The sequence below is a fragment of the Staurois parvus genome, unplaced genomic scaffold (genome assembly GCF_062004578.1).
Source record: "Staurois parvus isolate SC_StPar_1 unplaced genomic scaffold, SC_StPar_1.0 ptg000485l, whole genome shotgun sequence".
Classification (NCBI taxonomy): Eukaryota; Metazoa; Chordata; class Amphibia; order Anura; family Ranidae; genus Staurois; species Staurois parvus.
In genome coordinates this window covers 524,096-541,053 of record NW_028318281.1, presented here as the reverse complement: position 1 = coordinate 541,053, position 16,958 = coordinate 524,096, and the positions used below count along the sequence as shown (strand labels likewise).

The 16,958-nt window shown below is 42.0% G+C and overlaps 1 protein-coding gene across 1 annotated transcript in view; it reads right to left on the bottom strand.

The window, feature by feature from the left end:
• Positions 1–14,684: 14,684 nt before the first annotated feature.
• Positions 14,685–16,958, bottom strand: part of GPR20 (G protein-coupled receptor 20) — a 96,753-nt gene continuing 94,479 nt past the window's right edge. The window contains exon 3 of the mRNA XM_089689533.1: positions 14,685–16,196. Coding sequence (XP_089545659.1) covers positions 15,109–16,176 — 1,068 coding nt within the window. The 5' untranslated portion in view covers positions 16,177–16,196 and the 3' untranslated portion in view covers positions 14,685–15,108. The remainder of the gene's footprint in view (positions 16,197–16,958) is intronic.

Sequence of the window (16,958 nt, the reverse complement as noted above, 5' to 3'; positions counted from 1 at the left end):
TCCTCCAGCCCTCTCTGCCAATCCCTCCACTGGCCTCCATTCAGTGTCCTCCACCCCTCTCTGCCAATCCCTTCACTGGCCTCCACTCAGTGTCCTCCACCCCTCTCTGCCAATCCCTTCACTGGCCTCCACTCAGTGTCCTCCACCCCTCTCTGCCAATCCCTTCACTGGCCTCCACTCAGTGTCCTCCACCCCTCTCTGCCAATCCCTCCACTGGCATCCCATTGCCCAACAAATAAAATTCAAAACATTAACAATAACATATAAAGCCATGTATAACTCCACCCCATATTACATCACCAATCGTGTCCCCAAATATCACCAAAACCTCCTGCTCTCTAGCTCCCTTGTCTCCTCCTCCCATGCTCGTCTCCAGGACTTCTCCAGAGCTTCCCCTATCCTCTGGAACTCTATACCCCAATCTATCCATCTATCACCTACTCTGCCCACTTTTAGGCGATCTCTGAAAACCTATCTCTTCAGGAAAGCCTATCCTCCCTTCAGCTAATAAGTGAATCTTCTATTCCCCATCCCCCACAGTTATTACCTTTTGTACCACTAGCCCCTCCCTCTTAGATTGTAAGCTCCCAGGATCAGTCCCTCCTATCCCTCTTGTATTGAACTGTATTGTTGCTGTATTGTCTCCCGTTATATTGTTAAGCGCTGAGCAAGTTGTTGGCTCCATATAAATCCTGTATAATACTAATAATAATACTGCCATAGAATGCGTTCTTATGGTTGGCCCTTCCACACAGGTCCTCATATTGCCATACAGTACAGTCCTGTGGTTGGCCTCTTTACATAGGCTAGAGGGGCAAAAAAATAGAATTTAACCTCCTCGGCGGTATGATTCTTTCCGATTTTTTGTGCTGAAAGAGGTACCATTTTTTTGCATGGAAATATGTAGTTTTTTTATTGTAGGCTGTAATTTTTAGGAATAACTCACTGAAATCTGTCTGAACAAGAGTCTAGTAAACATCCCGGGTAGGATAAAATTTTAAACACGAAATCATAAATTATAATTTAATAAATAATCATAAAAAATAATAATATAATAATAATAAATTTAATTCAATAATGTAATCAAACCAAAAACACTGAAATGTGAAATATAGCGCCAAGTTCGCACATCGCTGAGCAAAGTCGCAGAATCGTTTTCAGTGTCTGATGAGGAATTTCCCCACAAATCATTATCACTCAATTCTGCAAGTGGTTCTGATTTACTATCGCTGTTCTCTAGCCGGTCTAAAACCGCTTTTGACGTAAAGGGGCGCTTTTTGGACGTCATGGACGTTTCTCAGTTTCCAGGCAGAAAGAACAGTAAAAATGCAGGCAGGGCGCCGGACAAAGCACTCGGGACAAAATGTATGTGAAATGCATTGAAACAGCAATGTTTTACTATGTGATAATCATTTTTTTAAAAAATTACATTTTTTAAAAATTTCAAATTTGCCGCCAGTTCCAGCGCCCGTACGTCCCGACGTCACAGGGACCGGAACACGGAAGCCAGATGCCGGCATCGGCCGGAGGAGATGGCCGGGGACGCTGCAGGGGACACATCGCGGGAGCGAAGGACAAGGTAAGTGCTGCAGGGACTCCCTGAGCAACGCCGCATGGTAAGCCCAAGTGTAGCTCGGGGTTACCGCTTTTGGTACTCAAATTTTACCCCGAACTACACTCGGGAATACCGTTAGGAAGGTTAAGAAAGCACTTGTGTGGTTTAGCCAGTCATTTTCTGCATATTAGATCTTTGTGGTCAGTGTTACCAGGTCTGTGTTTTTTGCCTGCAAACTGTGTGCTAAAAAGTGTCCCTCTTTATCATTTCAAAAAAATGGGAGGTATGTTACTGCTCTCACGCCGACATTCACGATGACACCTCACATGTGTGGCACAATTTCCATTTGCATGCATGTGCGCACCCTACATGCGCATTTGCATTCGGGTATGTCTGCGGAGCAGTGCTTTTACATTTTTTTAAATGATCTTAATTAGTTTAATTATTTTCATCATTTTGAATTACTTTTTATCATTTTTTTTTTAATTAAACTTTATTGCTATTACAAGGGGACTAACAAGCCACCTCTGTGATAGAATTGGGCAGGTGATGATTCTCTTTTCGGAAACATCAAGGGCTGTCCACTGCAGCTAATAAAGCACACATTGGGTTGATTAGCTGCTTCCCCAGCTACAGTAGCTGGAGGGGGGGGTGACAGCTCTGAGCCCATAAGTGACAAAATCCTAGATCTCACATTGAGTGATCTACAACATCTGTAACCAAAATATTATTTTTTTGGAAGGCTGATCTGATTGAACATAATTTTTAATTTTCACCAGTAATGATGGGACCAGGGGCGGATTGACCATTTGGAAACTCGGGCACTGCCCGAGGGCCCGGGGTCAGTAGGGGGCCCCATGAGATGCCAATGGTACCTTTTTCATAGGCTTTTTTGAGTTTGGGCAAGGATACAGGGGCCCCATGATCCCCTATTGCCCGTGGGCCCCATGAGCTGTCAGTCCACCCCTGGATGGGACTGTGTAAATCCCCCTCCCTTCCCAATAAAAGGTTGGGAGACCCTCAGACACATGGACTGTACAAGGTGAAGGTGATAATTGATTAATTTCCTCCTTGCTCATTCTGTCAGTAATCTCTGAGCTCCTCCTACCCTGTCCTCCCAGTAATCTCTAAGCTCCTCCTACCCTGTCCTCCCAGTAATCTCTAAGCTCCTCCTACCCTGTCCTCCCAGTAATCTCTGAGCTCCTCCTACCCTGTCCTCCCAGTAATCTCTGAGCTCCTCCTACCCTGTCCTCGCAGTAATCTCTGAGCTCCTCCTACCCTGTCCTCCCAGTAATCTCTGAGCTCCTCCTACCCTGTCCTCCCAGTAATCTCTGAGCTCCTCCTACCCTGTCCTCCCAGTAATCTCTGAGCTCCTCCTACCCTGTCCTACCAGTAATCTCTGAGCTCCTCCTACCCTGTCCTCCCAGTAATCTCTGAGCTCCTCCTACCCTGTCCTCCCAGTAATCTCTGAGCTCCTCCTACCCTGTCCTCCCAGTAATCTCTGAGCTCCTCCTACCCTGTCCTCCCAGTAATCTCTGAGCTCCTCCTACCCTGTCCTCCCAGTAATCTCTGAGCTCCTCCTACCCTGTCCTCCCATTTCACTGGGTGTTTGACATCCGGGGCCATATGACATCTGTGGCAAATATTAGCCATTTATCTAAAACTCCACTTAAACTCGTGGAGAAAAAAGGAAAAACTTTTCCTCCCGCAAGGCAATGTTATAATGTGCAGGTGTGCATCGCATGCTAGCAGATTGTGTGAAACTTGCCATTTATGAAGCCCTCCATCGGCACGCTGTCACCGCTGACAGGGCTTCCATCCTCACCTGGTCTTCCATCAGGGTTCTTGGGCTCCCGTCCTTTGAATGGATGAGCTGCGATGACGTCATTCCCGTGCATGCACGGGGACGTCACTGTTTTTCAGCACTGGTATGCCATTCCTTCAGAGTGCATGCACTGGTGACGTCACTGGTGGCTTCACAAGTAAATGTCTCCTAAACGATGTACCTACAAGCAAGCCTTGTGATAGGTTTACCTGTAGGTAAAAGATAAACAGAAGCATTTGCAAAAAAAAATGTATATATACAGTACTATGTTATAGCTACACAAGTTACTTTCTATTTCTAATTAATTAAAATCACAACATTTCAATCTGTGGCTGTTATGCTTTTAAAAGGCTGCCATGGAATGTAAAAGTTGTTTCTTTGTAATTTGGACGACTGTGCATCGCTTGGATACAGGACATCCTCAGATATTCTTGTTTCTTGTTTGTGTGATTGGCTCTGTGCTTTCTCCAGATCCTGCAACCAGCTGGAAATCAAATTAGAAGCATCCCCCGCAACAAGTGCTCCATTTTTAGGGTCCTCACACACGGGCATTCCGTTTTTTTCATCAGTTCAGTCACGTTTTTTTCAAAGAAATAATGATCAGTTTACATCTGTTTTTCATCAGTTTACATTATTTTCTTCATCAGTTTACATTTGTTTTTCATCAGTTTACATCCGTTTTTCATCAGTTTACATTATTTTCTTCATCAGTTTACATTTGTTTTTCATCAGTTTACATCCGTTTTTCATCAGTTTACATTAGATCATCATCAGTTTACAAACAGATGATCATCCGTTTACATCCGCTAGTCCATAGAAATACATTTACTACATCAGTTTACATCCGTTTTTCATCAGTTTACATCCGTTTTTCATCAGTTTTCATCAGTTTTTCATCAGTTTACATTCGTTTTTTCATCAGTTTACATCTGTTTTTAATCAGTTTACATTCATTTTTTTCATCAGTTTACATTAGTTTTTTCATCAGTTTATATCTCTTTTTCAGCAGTTTACATTAGTTTTTTTCATCAATTTACATCCGTTTTTTAGCAGTTTACATTAGTTTTTTTCATCAGGTTGCATTCATTTTTTTCATCAGTTTACATCCGTTTTTCAGCAGTTTACATTCGTTTTTTCATCAGTTTACATCCGTTTTTTAGCAGTTTACATGAGTTTTTTCATCAGTTTACATTAATTTTTTTTCATCAGTTTACATCTGTTTTCCATCAGTTTCCATCCGTTTTTAATCAGTTTACATTCGTCTATTTCATTCGTTTACATTAGTTTTTTTCATCAGTTTACATTATTTTCTTCATCAGTTTACATTTGTTTTTCATCAGTTTACATCTGTTTTTCATCAGTTTACATTATTTTCTTCATCAGTTTACATCCGATTTTTATCAGTTTACATCCGTTTTTCATCAGTTTACATTAGATCATCATCAGTTTACAAACAGATGATCATCCGTTTACATCCGCTAGTCCATAGAAATACATTTACTACATCAGTTTACATCCGTTTTTCATCAGTTTACATCCGTTTTTCATCAGTTTACATCCGTTTTTCATCAGTTTTCATCCGTTTTTCATCAGTTTACATTCGTTTTTTCATCAGTTTACATCTGTTTTTAATCAGTTTACATTCGTTTTTTTCATCAGTTTACATTAGTTTTTTCATCAGTTTATATCTTTTTTTCAGCAGTTTACATTAGTTTTTTCATCAATTTACATCCGTTTTTTAGCAGTTTACATTAGTTTTTTTCATCAGGTTGCATTCATTTTTTTCATCAGTTTACATCCGTTTTTCAGCAGTTTACATTCGTTTTTTCATCAGTTTACATCCGTTTTTTAGCAGTTTACATGAGTTTTTTCATCAGTTTACATTCATTTTTTTCATCAGTTTACATCTGTTTTCCATCAGTTTACATCCGTTTTTAATCAGTTTACATTAGTTTTTTTCATTAGTTTACATTAGTCTTTTTCATCAGTTTACATCCGTTTTTCAGCAGTTTACTTTATTTTTTCATCAGTTTACATCCGTTTTTCAGCAGTTTACAATCGTTTTTTTATCAGTTTACATTCATTTTTTCATCAGTTTACATCCGTTTTTCATCAGTTTACATCTATTTTTCATCAGTTTACATTAGTTTTTTCATCAGTTGTGTTTTCGTCCATTTTTTTTTTACAGAAGAAAAATAGGGGTTTCTTTCGTTCAAAAAAACAGGAAGTTAATGGATGCGGACATTAACTGCTTATATACCGCCCTATAGCAGATATACTGCTACAGGGCAGCACCTGTGCACAGAATCACGTATATATACACGTCATTTTGCATTTCCGGGTAGGGGGCGTTTGCGGCCACGGATGTCAATCACCGGGTCCCGCTCGGTAATTACCCGCCAGTGCCTGGTGATTACCGACAATCACCAACGGGCAGGAAGATTGTTTTGTTTACAAACAATCTTCCTCCCTGTCAGCTCGAGCACACTGCACAGTACAGCCATCCCGATCAGTGTGATTACAGTGAAGCACACACCCCCTGCCCCCTAGTAAAACACTCCCAGCACACAGTTAACCCTTTGATCGCCCCTCATGTTAACCCCTTCCTACCCAGTGCCATTAGTACAGTGTCAGTACTTTTTTTTGTAGCACTGATCACTGTATTGGTGTCACTGGGGTGTCCTTGAAACCAAGTTAGTTCCCCCCCAGTGTCAGAATGCTGCAGTCCCGCTATAAGTTGCTGATCGCCACCATTACTAGTAGAGAAAAAAAATCCCATTATCTATACCGCCATTTGTAAACGCTATAACTTTCACGTAAACCAGTTCATTTACACTATTGGGATTTTTATTTTAGCAAAGACATGGAGCAGAATACATTTTGGTGTAAATTTATGACAAAATTAGATTTTTTAAATTTTTTTTATCAGATATGTTTAATAGCAAAAATTCCAAAATATTGTTTTTTTCTCAAAATTGTTGGTCTTTTTTTGCTTATAGCGCAAAAAATAAAAAACGCACAGGCGATCAAAAACCACTGAAAGAAGCTCTATTCATGGAGAAAAAAAGGACGTAAATTTCATTTGGGTGCAGCGCTGCATGACCGCGCAATTGTCAGTTAAAGTAACGCAGTGCCGTAATGCAAAAAATGGCCTGGTCAGGAAGGGAGGTAAATCCTCCGGAGAGCAAGTGGTTAATGGATCTAAACAGATGATCATCCGTTTACATCCGCTAGTCCATAGAAATACATTTACTACCAGTGACAATGAGTTCAGTTTCTTTAGGGTTGGGTTAAACAGGCGTAACTGACCACCAATGACTGTGCAATTGTTTTTATTTTTTTCAATAATAAAAAAGCAAACAATCCACAAAATTATAATTTATTGTCCAACAACAAATGATGGTGACTAACCCAGTAGGCAGTATTACTGTTCTGTACAGGTAAGGTCACTATGGATTTCAAACAGCCACAAAAGCTGTTCCCAAACTTTTTGAGTTCTTGTGTAGACTTGAGATATCCATACTGGTTGGCTCTGGCCAACGTTTCCTGAAGATACTTTTTATGATGGACATTGTTGGTGACAGAATGGTAGACATTGCATTCTAAAGTTCAAATGACCTCCTTCGAGGCCTGGGAACAACATGAAATTCCCATGAAGAGTTTTGTTCCTTTGGGTGTCATTTTTTTAAGTTTTTTTTTTTTTTTGGATGAACTTGCAGAAAGAAAGTAAATATAATACCCAAAACAGGTTCTAGGACTTAGCACAGACTAAAAAGAGAAAAAAAAAGATTTTTGTTGGCATGTGGATATCAAACACTAACACATAAATTATTATTATTATTATACAGTATTTATAAAGCGCCAATAGTTCGCTCAGCGCTGTACATTACAAAGGGGGACAGAACATGTGACAGAACAATACCAATACAATGCAAAACATGAGGGGATTGAGGGCCCTGCTCTTTCGAGCTTACAATCTAGGAGGGAGGGGATGGTGGCACAGGAGGAGATAGCTGTGGGGGATGGAGTGGTAGGAAGAGTGGAGGAGGTCGGCAGGTTAGCAGGGGGTGGGGTAGGCTTCCCTGAAGAGGTGGGTTTTCAGGGTGCGCCTAAAGGAGAGGAGAGTAGGTGATAGTCTGATGGGTTGGGGCAGGGAGTTCCAGAGGATGGGTGACGCCCTGGAGAAGTCCTGGAGGCGGGCATGGGAGGAGGAGACCAGGGAACTAGAGAGAAGGAGGTCTTGTGAGGAGCGGAGTGTGTGTGTTGGGTGGTACTTTGATATTAGGTCAGTGATGTAGTTCGGGGCAGTATGGTGGACGGCTTTGTACGTCAGCGTTAGGATTTTGAATTTGATCCGTTGTGCAATCAGAAGCCAGTGGAGGGATTGGCAGAGGGGGGTGGCGGAGATGGAGCGGTTGGAAAGGTGAATGAGTCTGGCAGCCGTATTCAGGATGGACTGAAGCGGGGATAGCCAGCGGCGAGGCAGGCCAGTGAGGAGGGAGTTGCAGTAGTCGAGTCGTGATATGATGAGGGAGTGGATGAGCTGTTTAGTGGTTTCTGGGGTTAGGAACGTGCGGATTTTGGCGATGTTGCGGAGGTGGAGTCTGCATGAGTTAGTTAAAGATTGGACTTGGGGCTGGAAGGATAGGCTGGAGTCCAGAATGACACCAAGTACTCTGGCCTGCGGGGCGGGTTTGATGGCGGCGTTGTTGGACATGATGGAGAAGTCAATGGGGGGTGGTGTCCGGGCTGGGGGGGAAGACAAGAAACTCGGTTTTGGAGAGGTTCAGTTTAAGGAAGTGGAGCGACATCCAGTCTGATATGTCGCTCAACAGGTGTGTGATTCGGGCGGAGACCGAGGGGGTGAGGTGGGGGGTTGAGAGATAGATTTGTGTTACAAATTTTTATTTTTCACATATTCTCTTGACATGGAGTCTTCATGCTCACGGGACCTTTTGATAGCTCTCGTAACGTTAGCTGTGTATAGTCACGTTAAAAACGCGAGTTTTTCAGATTTTTTTTCGCATTTTTGCATTAGCGTTTAGTGGCGATTTCCCACGTTTAGCGGCTTTTTTCACGTTTGCATTTTTTAGCATTTTTTTTCACCCCAAAAATATTTTTTTTAGTCAAACAAATCTCCAAAAATGCCGGTTTTACCATGTTTTGCCACGTTTTTCTGCATTTTTCAGCGTTAGAGCGTTTTTACAGCTAAAAAACTTCTCTAGACACCCACTGGGTTTTTTTTCCAGCCAAAAAAGCGTTGATTCCAGTCTATGTGTGCATGGATACATAGGATAACATGATGGAGGGGGTTACTGGCCATAGAAAAAAAGTCAAAAGCCAAAAACAGCCGCTATAAAAACATCAAGTGTGCATGAAGACTCAAAAGGCATTGGGGAGATTTACTAAAACTGGAGCACTCAGAATCCGGTGCAGATGTGCATGGTAGCCAATCAGGTTCTAATGCCAGCTTGTTCAATGAAACTTTGGCAATAACCCCTGGTTCACACCGCCGCAATTTCAGGTGCGATTTGAAATCGTACCTGAAAATCGGATCTAATGAATGTGAATGTGAGTGACTTAACATAAGCGATTTGCTGCAGCGCAATTTCAAAAGTAGTTCTTGTACAGTTGCAAGAAAAAGTATGTGAACCCCTTGGGATTACGTGGAGTTTTGCATGAATTGGGCATAAAATGTGCTCTGAACGTCATCTAAGTCACAACAATAGAAGAACACAGTCTGCTGAACATAATACTACACAAACATTAGATGTTGCCATGGTTTAATTGCACATAACATGTAAACATTCACAGTGCAGGGAGGAAAAAGTATGTGAACCTTTGGACTTAATAACTGGTTGACCCTCCTTTGGCAGCAATAACCTCAACCAAACGTTTCCTGTAGTTGCAGATCAGACCTGCACAACGATCTGGAGTCATTTTGGACCACTCCTCTTCACAAAACTGTTTCAGTGTAGCAATATTCTTGGGATGTCTGGTGTGAATCGCTCTCTTAAGGTCATGCCACAGCATTTCAATCGGGTTGAGGTCAGGACTCTGACTGGGCCACTCCAGAAGGCGTATTCTGTGCTGTTGCAGCCATTGTTTTGTTGAATTACTTGTATGCTTTGGGTCATTGTCCTGTTGCATCACCCATCCTCTGCGGAGCTTCAGTTGGCGGACAGATGGTCGTACGTTTTCCTGCAAAATGTCTTGATAAACTCTGGAATTCATTTTCCCATCAATGACAACAATCCGTCCAGGCCCTGAGGCAGCAAAGCAGCCCCAAACCATGATGCTCCCTCCGCCATGTTTTACAGTGGGGATGAGGTTTTGATGTTGGTGTGCTGTGCCTTTTTTTCTCCACACATAGTGTTGTGTGTTCTTCCCAAACAACTCAATCTTGGTTTCATCTGTCCACAGTATATTTTGCCAGTAGTGCTGTGGAACATCCAGGTGCTCATTTGCAAACTTCAAATGTGCTGCAATATTCTTTTTGGACAGCAATGGCTTCCTCCGTGGTGTCCTCCCATGTACTCCATTCTTGTTTAATGTTTTCCTTATTGTAGATGTGTCAACAAAAATGTTAGCATGTGCCAGAGATTTCTGTAGGTCTTTAGCTGACACTCTGGGATTCTTCTTTACCTCATGCAGCATTCTGCGCTGTGCTCTTGCAGTCATTTTTACAGGACGACCACGCCTAGGGAGAGTAGCAACAGTGCTAAACTTTCTCCATTTGTAGACAGTCTGTCTTACCGTGGACACATGAACATCAAGGCTTTTGGAGATACTTTTGTAACCCTTTCCAGCTTCATGCAAGTCAACAATTCTTGATCGTAGGTCTTCTGAGAGCTCTTTTCTGCGAGGCATGGTTCACATCAGACAGTGCTTCTTAAAAACAAGTAAACCCAAAACAGGTGTGTGTTTTTTAAGGGCAGGACAGCTGTCAGCAACACATCCAATATCATCACACTGATTGGAGTCAAGGTTGGCTCACTCCTGGCTCCAATTAGCTCTGGGAGAAGTCATTAAGCTAGGGCCTCACATACTTTTTCCTCCCTGCACTGTGAATGTTATGTGCAATTAAACCATGGCAACATCTAATATTTGTGTAGTATTATGTTCAGCAGACTGTGTTCTTCTATTGTTGTGACGTAGATGACGTTCAGAGCACATTTTATGCCCAATTCATGCAAAACTCCACGTAATTCCAAGGGGTTCACATACTTTTTCTTGCAACTGTATTTCTATTTCTTCAGTTTGTTGCGATTTCACATATAGACTACAATTCAAATCGCACTGCAAAATGCAATGGAAAACGCAAGAAATAGTTGAAAATGAGGTGAAATCGCAAACAAAATGCGCGGTTTTAAATCTCATCCAGTGTGAACCAAGCCTTAAACCTGGAAGCTGATTGGCTCCCATGCGCAGCTGCACCAGATTTTGCGCTCTCCAGTTTTAGTAAATAACCCCCACAGAGTCCCAAATTTACATACCTGGACGATACATTCCATCTAAATACTAAATCCCAACCAGGGCCGGACTGACCATTTGGGAACTCGGGCACTGCCCGAGGGCCCGGGGTCAGTAGGGGGCCCCATGAGATGCCCCTGGTACCTTTCATAGGTTTTTTTGGGTGTGGTTTGAGTGTGGGCAAGGACACAGGGGCCCCATGATCCCCTATTGCCCGGGAGCCCCATGAGTTGTCAGTCCGCCCCTGATCCCAACCATTGCCTGTATTTATTTCTTGGGTTTAGCATTTCCTTGACAATCACAGCTTCCTTGGTTTCAGACCATAAAAGGGCACATTATAACCTGTTAAAGAAACAAACATCTTGTAAGCACTGGAACTGATATGATATGCTTTTTTTTATATTATATTATTCTTATCACTTAAATGCATGTGCATCCTTGAAAAAATGTTGAATGAAAAGTGGCATATGAAAGAAAACCTGTGATACACAGTTGTATTGTGATGGGTCTTTTCATGGACTTAACCTGAACTTTCTGAATGACAAAAAAATCTGTAACAAAAAACAGATATCTCCCTGTTTATCCTTTGAATGTTGGTTTTTACAATATTAGCTAAGGGGATATTGGCATTAAGAAAGTGAAACATTTACTTTGACACCTGTTATGATACCCTGTGGCAGATGATGTGAGCTCCCCCGGGCACAGAATCTAAGTACCAGTTGTTCTTCACCAGAGCTCCTGACGATGGAAATTGGCCAGAAACTCTAGTGGTCCTCTTCACTGCAATTGGTACCAGGTTGCAGCCCTTGGAATTGTCCTACCGAGGGTACAGGAGGGTTAGAGAGTGGAGACAGGAGACCAGAGCATAGTTGGTATCAAGCAGGGGTCTTGGCAGGCATACAGAAGTCAGACAGTTTGTGTCAGCAACAAGTAGACGGTAAACTAGACTGGGGATGAAGGAGTAGGCAAGTTTAGGTACGGGTCTTTGCAAGAGACAAGTAGTGAGAAGTCAGACAGTCTGGGTCGGCAAAGAAGAAGGTGAAGGACAAAGCAGAAGATGAGAGAATAGTCAAAAAACCTAGATCAACAACAATAGGAAACAGGCTTCAACACTGTAGCTCTTGCTCATGGGTAGCTGGTTTGAAGACACAGCACCAACTTATTTAAAAGGTAGTGCCTAAATACCCTCCAGGCCATTCCTGAAGAAAGTCAAACATTTACCTTGACACCTGTTATGATGCCCTCTGGCAGATGATGTGAGCTCTCCCGGACACAGAATCTAAGTACCAGTTGGTCTTCACCAGAGTTCCTGATGATGGAAATTGGCCAGAAACCCTAGTGGTCCTCTTCACTGTAATTGGTACCACGTTGCAGCCCTTGGAATTGTCCTACCAGGAGGTACAGGAGGGCTAGGGAGTGGAGACAGGAGACCAGAGCATAGTTGGGATCATAGCTCTTGCTCATGGGTAGCTGGTTTGAAGACACAGCACCAACTTCTTCAAAAGGTAGTGCCTAAATACCATCCAGGCCATTCCTGGCACTTTTATGACTGAACCAGGACTGAACTGGACTGGGGACAGAGAGAGCTGGAACAAGGTTGGAAGTGAGCAATGTCTGGACCGCGCTGGACCACCTCCTGTTACGCTCTGTTAACGTTTTCTTGTTATAGGACTTTGGTATTTCACAACTAACAGTCCCTGGATGGAGGCTCAAACGTCCCCCAAGTTGGTCTTCACTCACAGCAAGCTTAAGTAGCTTCTGACAATGCAAAGGCTCCTGTGTTTTGTCTACTCAGGGATGTCACTGTAGCAATGGGTCAGTGAAGGTTCTAATGTTACTCAATGTTCTCAGCGCAATGGACTATAGGCAGCTAGTGGGTGGGTGCAGCATGGTGTGGTGGCAGTGAACACACCGAGTCCAGTTGCAATTAACAAAACTTGTATTGAAGGAATGGCTCAAAGATACATACAGTCAAGGTAGGAAGGTACCCAGCTGGGAACACTCACAGTTCTGTGCAATGATGTAGAGTTCAGCTGGTTCTCTGTCTCTGAGGGTGGAATGTGGCCTGGCCAGTCTGAGCCCAATGGGGAGTATTCCTAGGAAGGATAGTGTCCCTGTCCTGTCCATACTAATCTGCAACCTTTTCCTACCACTATTCACTTTCCTTGGCAGACAGCTAAGCTGTCCCTGTGCTGTCCAAATGCATGCCAAGCCCCGGGGGCAGAGTTTTAAACAGACTCTGCATGACCCATGATGGCCACCAGATGACAACGCTTTCCCAGTGACCCAGGAAACCATAGAAGACTAAGTTCCCCGACTTCCTCTCCCTCTGCAATGCCGCAATGGTTTGAGCACCACCTGCAGTGGAGAAAAGAGATTTCACCTGCCTACAAGCTGGGTTAGTCATTAGCAACAGCAACATTTTCCATAACTTCTCACATCTCATGAGGGAAGAACCCCCAAAAATCAGACCCTTCCAGGAGCCAGGACCCATTCTAGAAGGTTGCTCCAGGTATTAAAAAGTTTTTCTTTCCCAACCCATGGTCCTAACTCCTTGGTAATTGGTCATTTGCCAAAAACATAAGCATCACCACTATACGTTTTAACTTTTTACATAGCTCCCTTGAATACCGTAACCATGGCTGGCAGACATTATAAGAGGATCCCCCCCTCCCATAGCACAAAGATCAGCAAAAACAGCAAACCATCCTTACAGACAGACTAGACCATGGGACAAACAAACTGTTAGCATGACGTTTGGAAACGAATTACTATACAAACACCTGTCAACAGATTTATTTTTTCTTGCTAAAGTAACATATGTAAACCCATTGACACTTCAATTTCCCCTGCATAATATTATGACCCCTCACCTACAACACTGTATAATATGCCCCATGACTATGTTATATAACAAGGTATCCTAGTGCATTATTGGTCCACCAGAATGTGCATATATAGCCAAAACTTTTCTTTTTAGGATTACAACACCTGTCAGTTTATTTTTTAAGGTCCATTGGAGAAAATACCAGTCACTTCCTTTCCTGGAAATGCAACAAAGTCAAGGGAACTCCCCTCTTAGACAGTTATCATCAGAGCAGTGGACAGGAGCAGGAAGATTTACTTTCATCTCTTGTTCTAATGATGACTAGAACATTTTGGGTTTATTATTACTGATTATGTTGGTGGCAATGGTCACCAAGACAAATAGAGACGGTGTATCTACCCAGCAGAGTCACAGACTGGAAGAAAAACAGAGGGGGGCCCAACACTTCCACGCTCATTTTTATCCACATTCATTTTAATGGTGTTCCCTGTAGTCTAACTCCCACAGGTAAGTGCAGAAATTTGCATTTTTATGCCTTCTTTTGGCCGTGCCTCCTCCTCAGGTGACTAAGCAGGTGTCCATTAGGAAAAAAAAAATGTAGCTTCCGCACTACAAACCAGTATTTCCCAATGTACAACAGTATATCAGCTAGAATGGATTTTCTTAACCTTTTTACCACAAAGGAACCCTTGAAATAATTTTCAGGTCTCAGAAAAAAGAGAAAACAATTGCCCCCTTCCATTGGTGGCAAGTTTGAAGAATGTTCCCCCTGCAGTGGTGGTCAGAATGCCCCCCTTACATACAGCTTTAGGTTCATGCAGCTGGCTCTACCAAGTAGCATTGACCCCCAGAATTATGCAGATACCATCAAATGAGAGGTTGATCAGCTACAGTTCAAGGAACCCCTAGCAACATCTGGAGGAACCTTGGTTGGGAATGGCTGATCTAAAATATATTATTTTTCCTAAATCCAGACAATGATTCATAAAATGCATCACTAGATCTTTCAGTAAGGACAAATAATTTATTGCAGTTTTGTTTTAAATGTTTAGGGGTGCATATATCATAATTAATCACCAATATGAAAAAAAAAAAAGAAGACAAAAAATCTTGAAAGAACTACATTTCACCTTTTACACCTGTATGTACAAACAGAATATTCATAGGAATGCATCTTTTGAACTTTTTTGGAACTGAAAATTCTTTTTTAAAACTGAAAACTCAGCCATTTCTACAGTGCGCCTTCTGTCTAACCTTTCATAGACTACAGTTTTAAATGTTAGAGTTCAAATTACCTCCTACTAGGCCTGGGAACACTTTGGATTCCCTACAACCAGTTTTGTGGCCAAAGCTAAGGAACATCTGTTCTAGCCTGGTCAGTGCTCAGGCCACCACTATGTCCAACAATGAATGAAGGTGACCATCCCACTAGATAATATTACTGTTTTGTAAAGGTAAGGTCACTATGGCATTTGAAATAGCCGAGAAAGCTGTTCCCGAACTTTTGGAGTTCTTGTGTAGACTGAAGATATCCGTACTGATTGGCTCTGGCCGTTGTTTCCTGAAGATACTTCTCATGGTGGATTGGAAGTTGTTGGTGACAAAACAATAGACGATGGGGTCCATACAACTATTAAGGCTACTCAAGGTTACTGTGATGTGGTACACAATGAGGATGACATCCTGAGACACCTCACCGCCGGCACAGAAGGCCACTTGACTAACATGGATGGGGGTGAAACAAACTGTGAAGATGATCAGCACCGTTATGAGGAGCTGTACCGCCTTCATCCGTCTCTCTCGGCTTTGGTTCATTAGCGTTGACCTGGACAAAGCCCACATGATCCGCAGGGTGTAGAAAGTGATAATTATCAGAGGAACAAAGTACTCAAAGGCGGTCAGCGTGAAAAGCTGAAAAAGACAACAGTGTTTGTGTTTTATCGTTGTGGTCAGTATGGTGAAAGTAACAACCACAGCAAATATCCAAATAATAATGCAGATGCATTTGGCATAGTTGGGGTTTCTCCACCTGCGTGAGGCTTCGACTTGCACAATGGCCATGTAGCGATCAACGCAGATGCAAGTCAGGAAAAGAATACTACAGTACATGTTTACAAAGTACGTGAAGCTGTGAACAAAGTAGCAGGTTTCACAGGCCTCTACATTACTGTAGTACATGACGATTCGTGTTGGTAGAGAGAGGCCCACCAAGAGGTCTGTCACCACCAGGTTGATGGTGTAAATAACAGAGGTGGTCTTCGCTTTGGTTCGAAAACAGAATACATAGATGGCCAAACTGTTCAATGTTATGCCCGCCAGGAAGATAAATGTGTTGATAATTAGCAACGCCACCCAAAGGCTATAGAACCTTTGATGCAAGGCTTCATCTGGGTTTGCTTGTTGAGGAGTTTGGGATTGTTTGTCGATTGCTCCAGATTCATTCAGCCCAACTTCATTGGTTGAGTTGGAGCTTCGAAGTCTGATGAAGCACTCCATGTTTTCTTCCCTGAACCAACCTACAAGAAGTGACAGAAAAAGTGTTACAAACAGATTGTATAATATGAAGGTCTGAGGTTGTATGGAGGGTGTTGTACTGTCTCTAGGGATTTAGGTTTACCAGGAATAAATAAAGTTCCCCTCCGTCGGTCAAGATTTTAGGTCTTGCATATAATATTCCTGGTTGCATATGGGTTGATTTACTAAAGGCAAATAGTCTGTGCACTGCAAGTGCAGTTGCTTTAGATCTGAAGGGAAGCTGTGAAATGAGGGGAAGCTCTGCTGATTTCTATCATCCAATCAATTGCAACCAGAAATGCTATTTGTTTTATTTTCCTTGCATGCGATTGGGTATTCTTTGCAAAGTGAAGCTTTACGTCATTTACTAAGCTCTAGAGCAACTGCAGTTGAAGTGCACAGTAGATTTGCCTTTAGCAAATCAACCCCACTGCTCTTCTCTAATGCTTAACCCATATGGAAGAAAAATATATTTGAAATGCTACAATTTTGGCCATATGCAATATATTTGAAAATATATTTTTATATATATATATATATATATATATATATATATATATATATATATATATATACATATACTGCATGTTGAAATGAGTTTTTTATATATTACAAAATATATGAAAAATATTTAAAAAATATATTTTTTAAAAATATATTCTTCAGATTTTTTTAACATATAAAAAAGTAATTTTAACATATATTTTTACATATATTTGTAAATGCATTCCAAAAATGTAGTTTTGTATTTTTAAAGACATGCA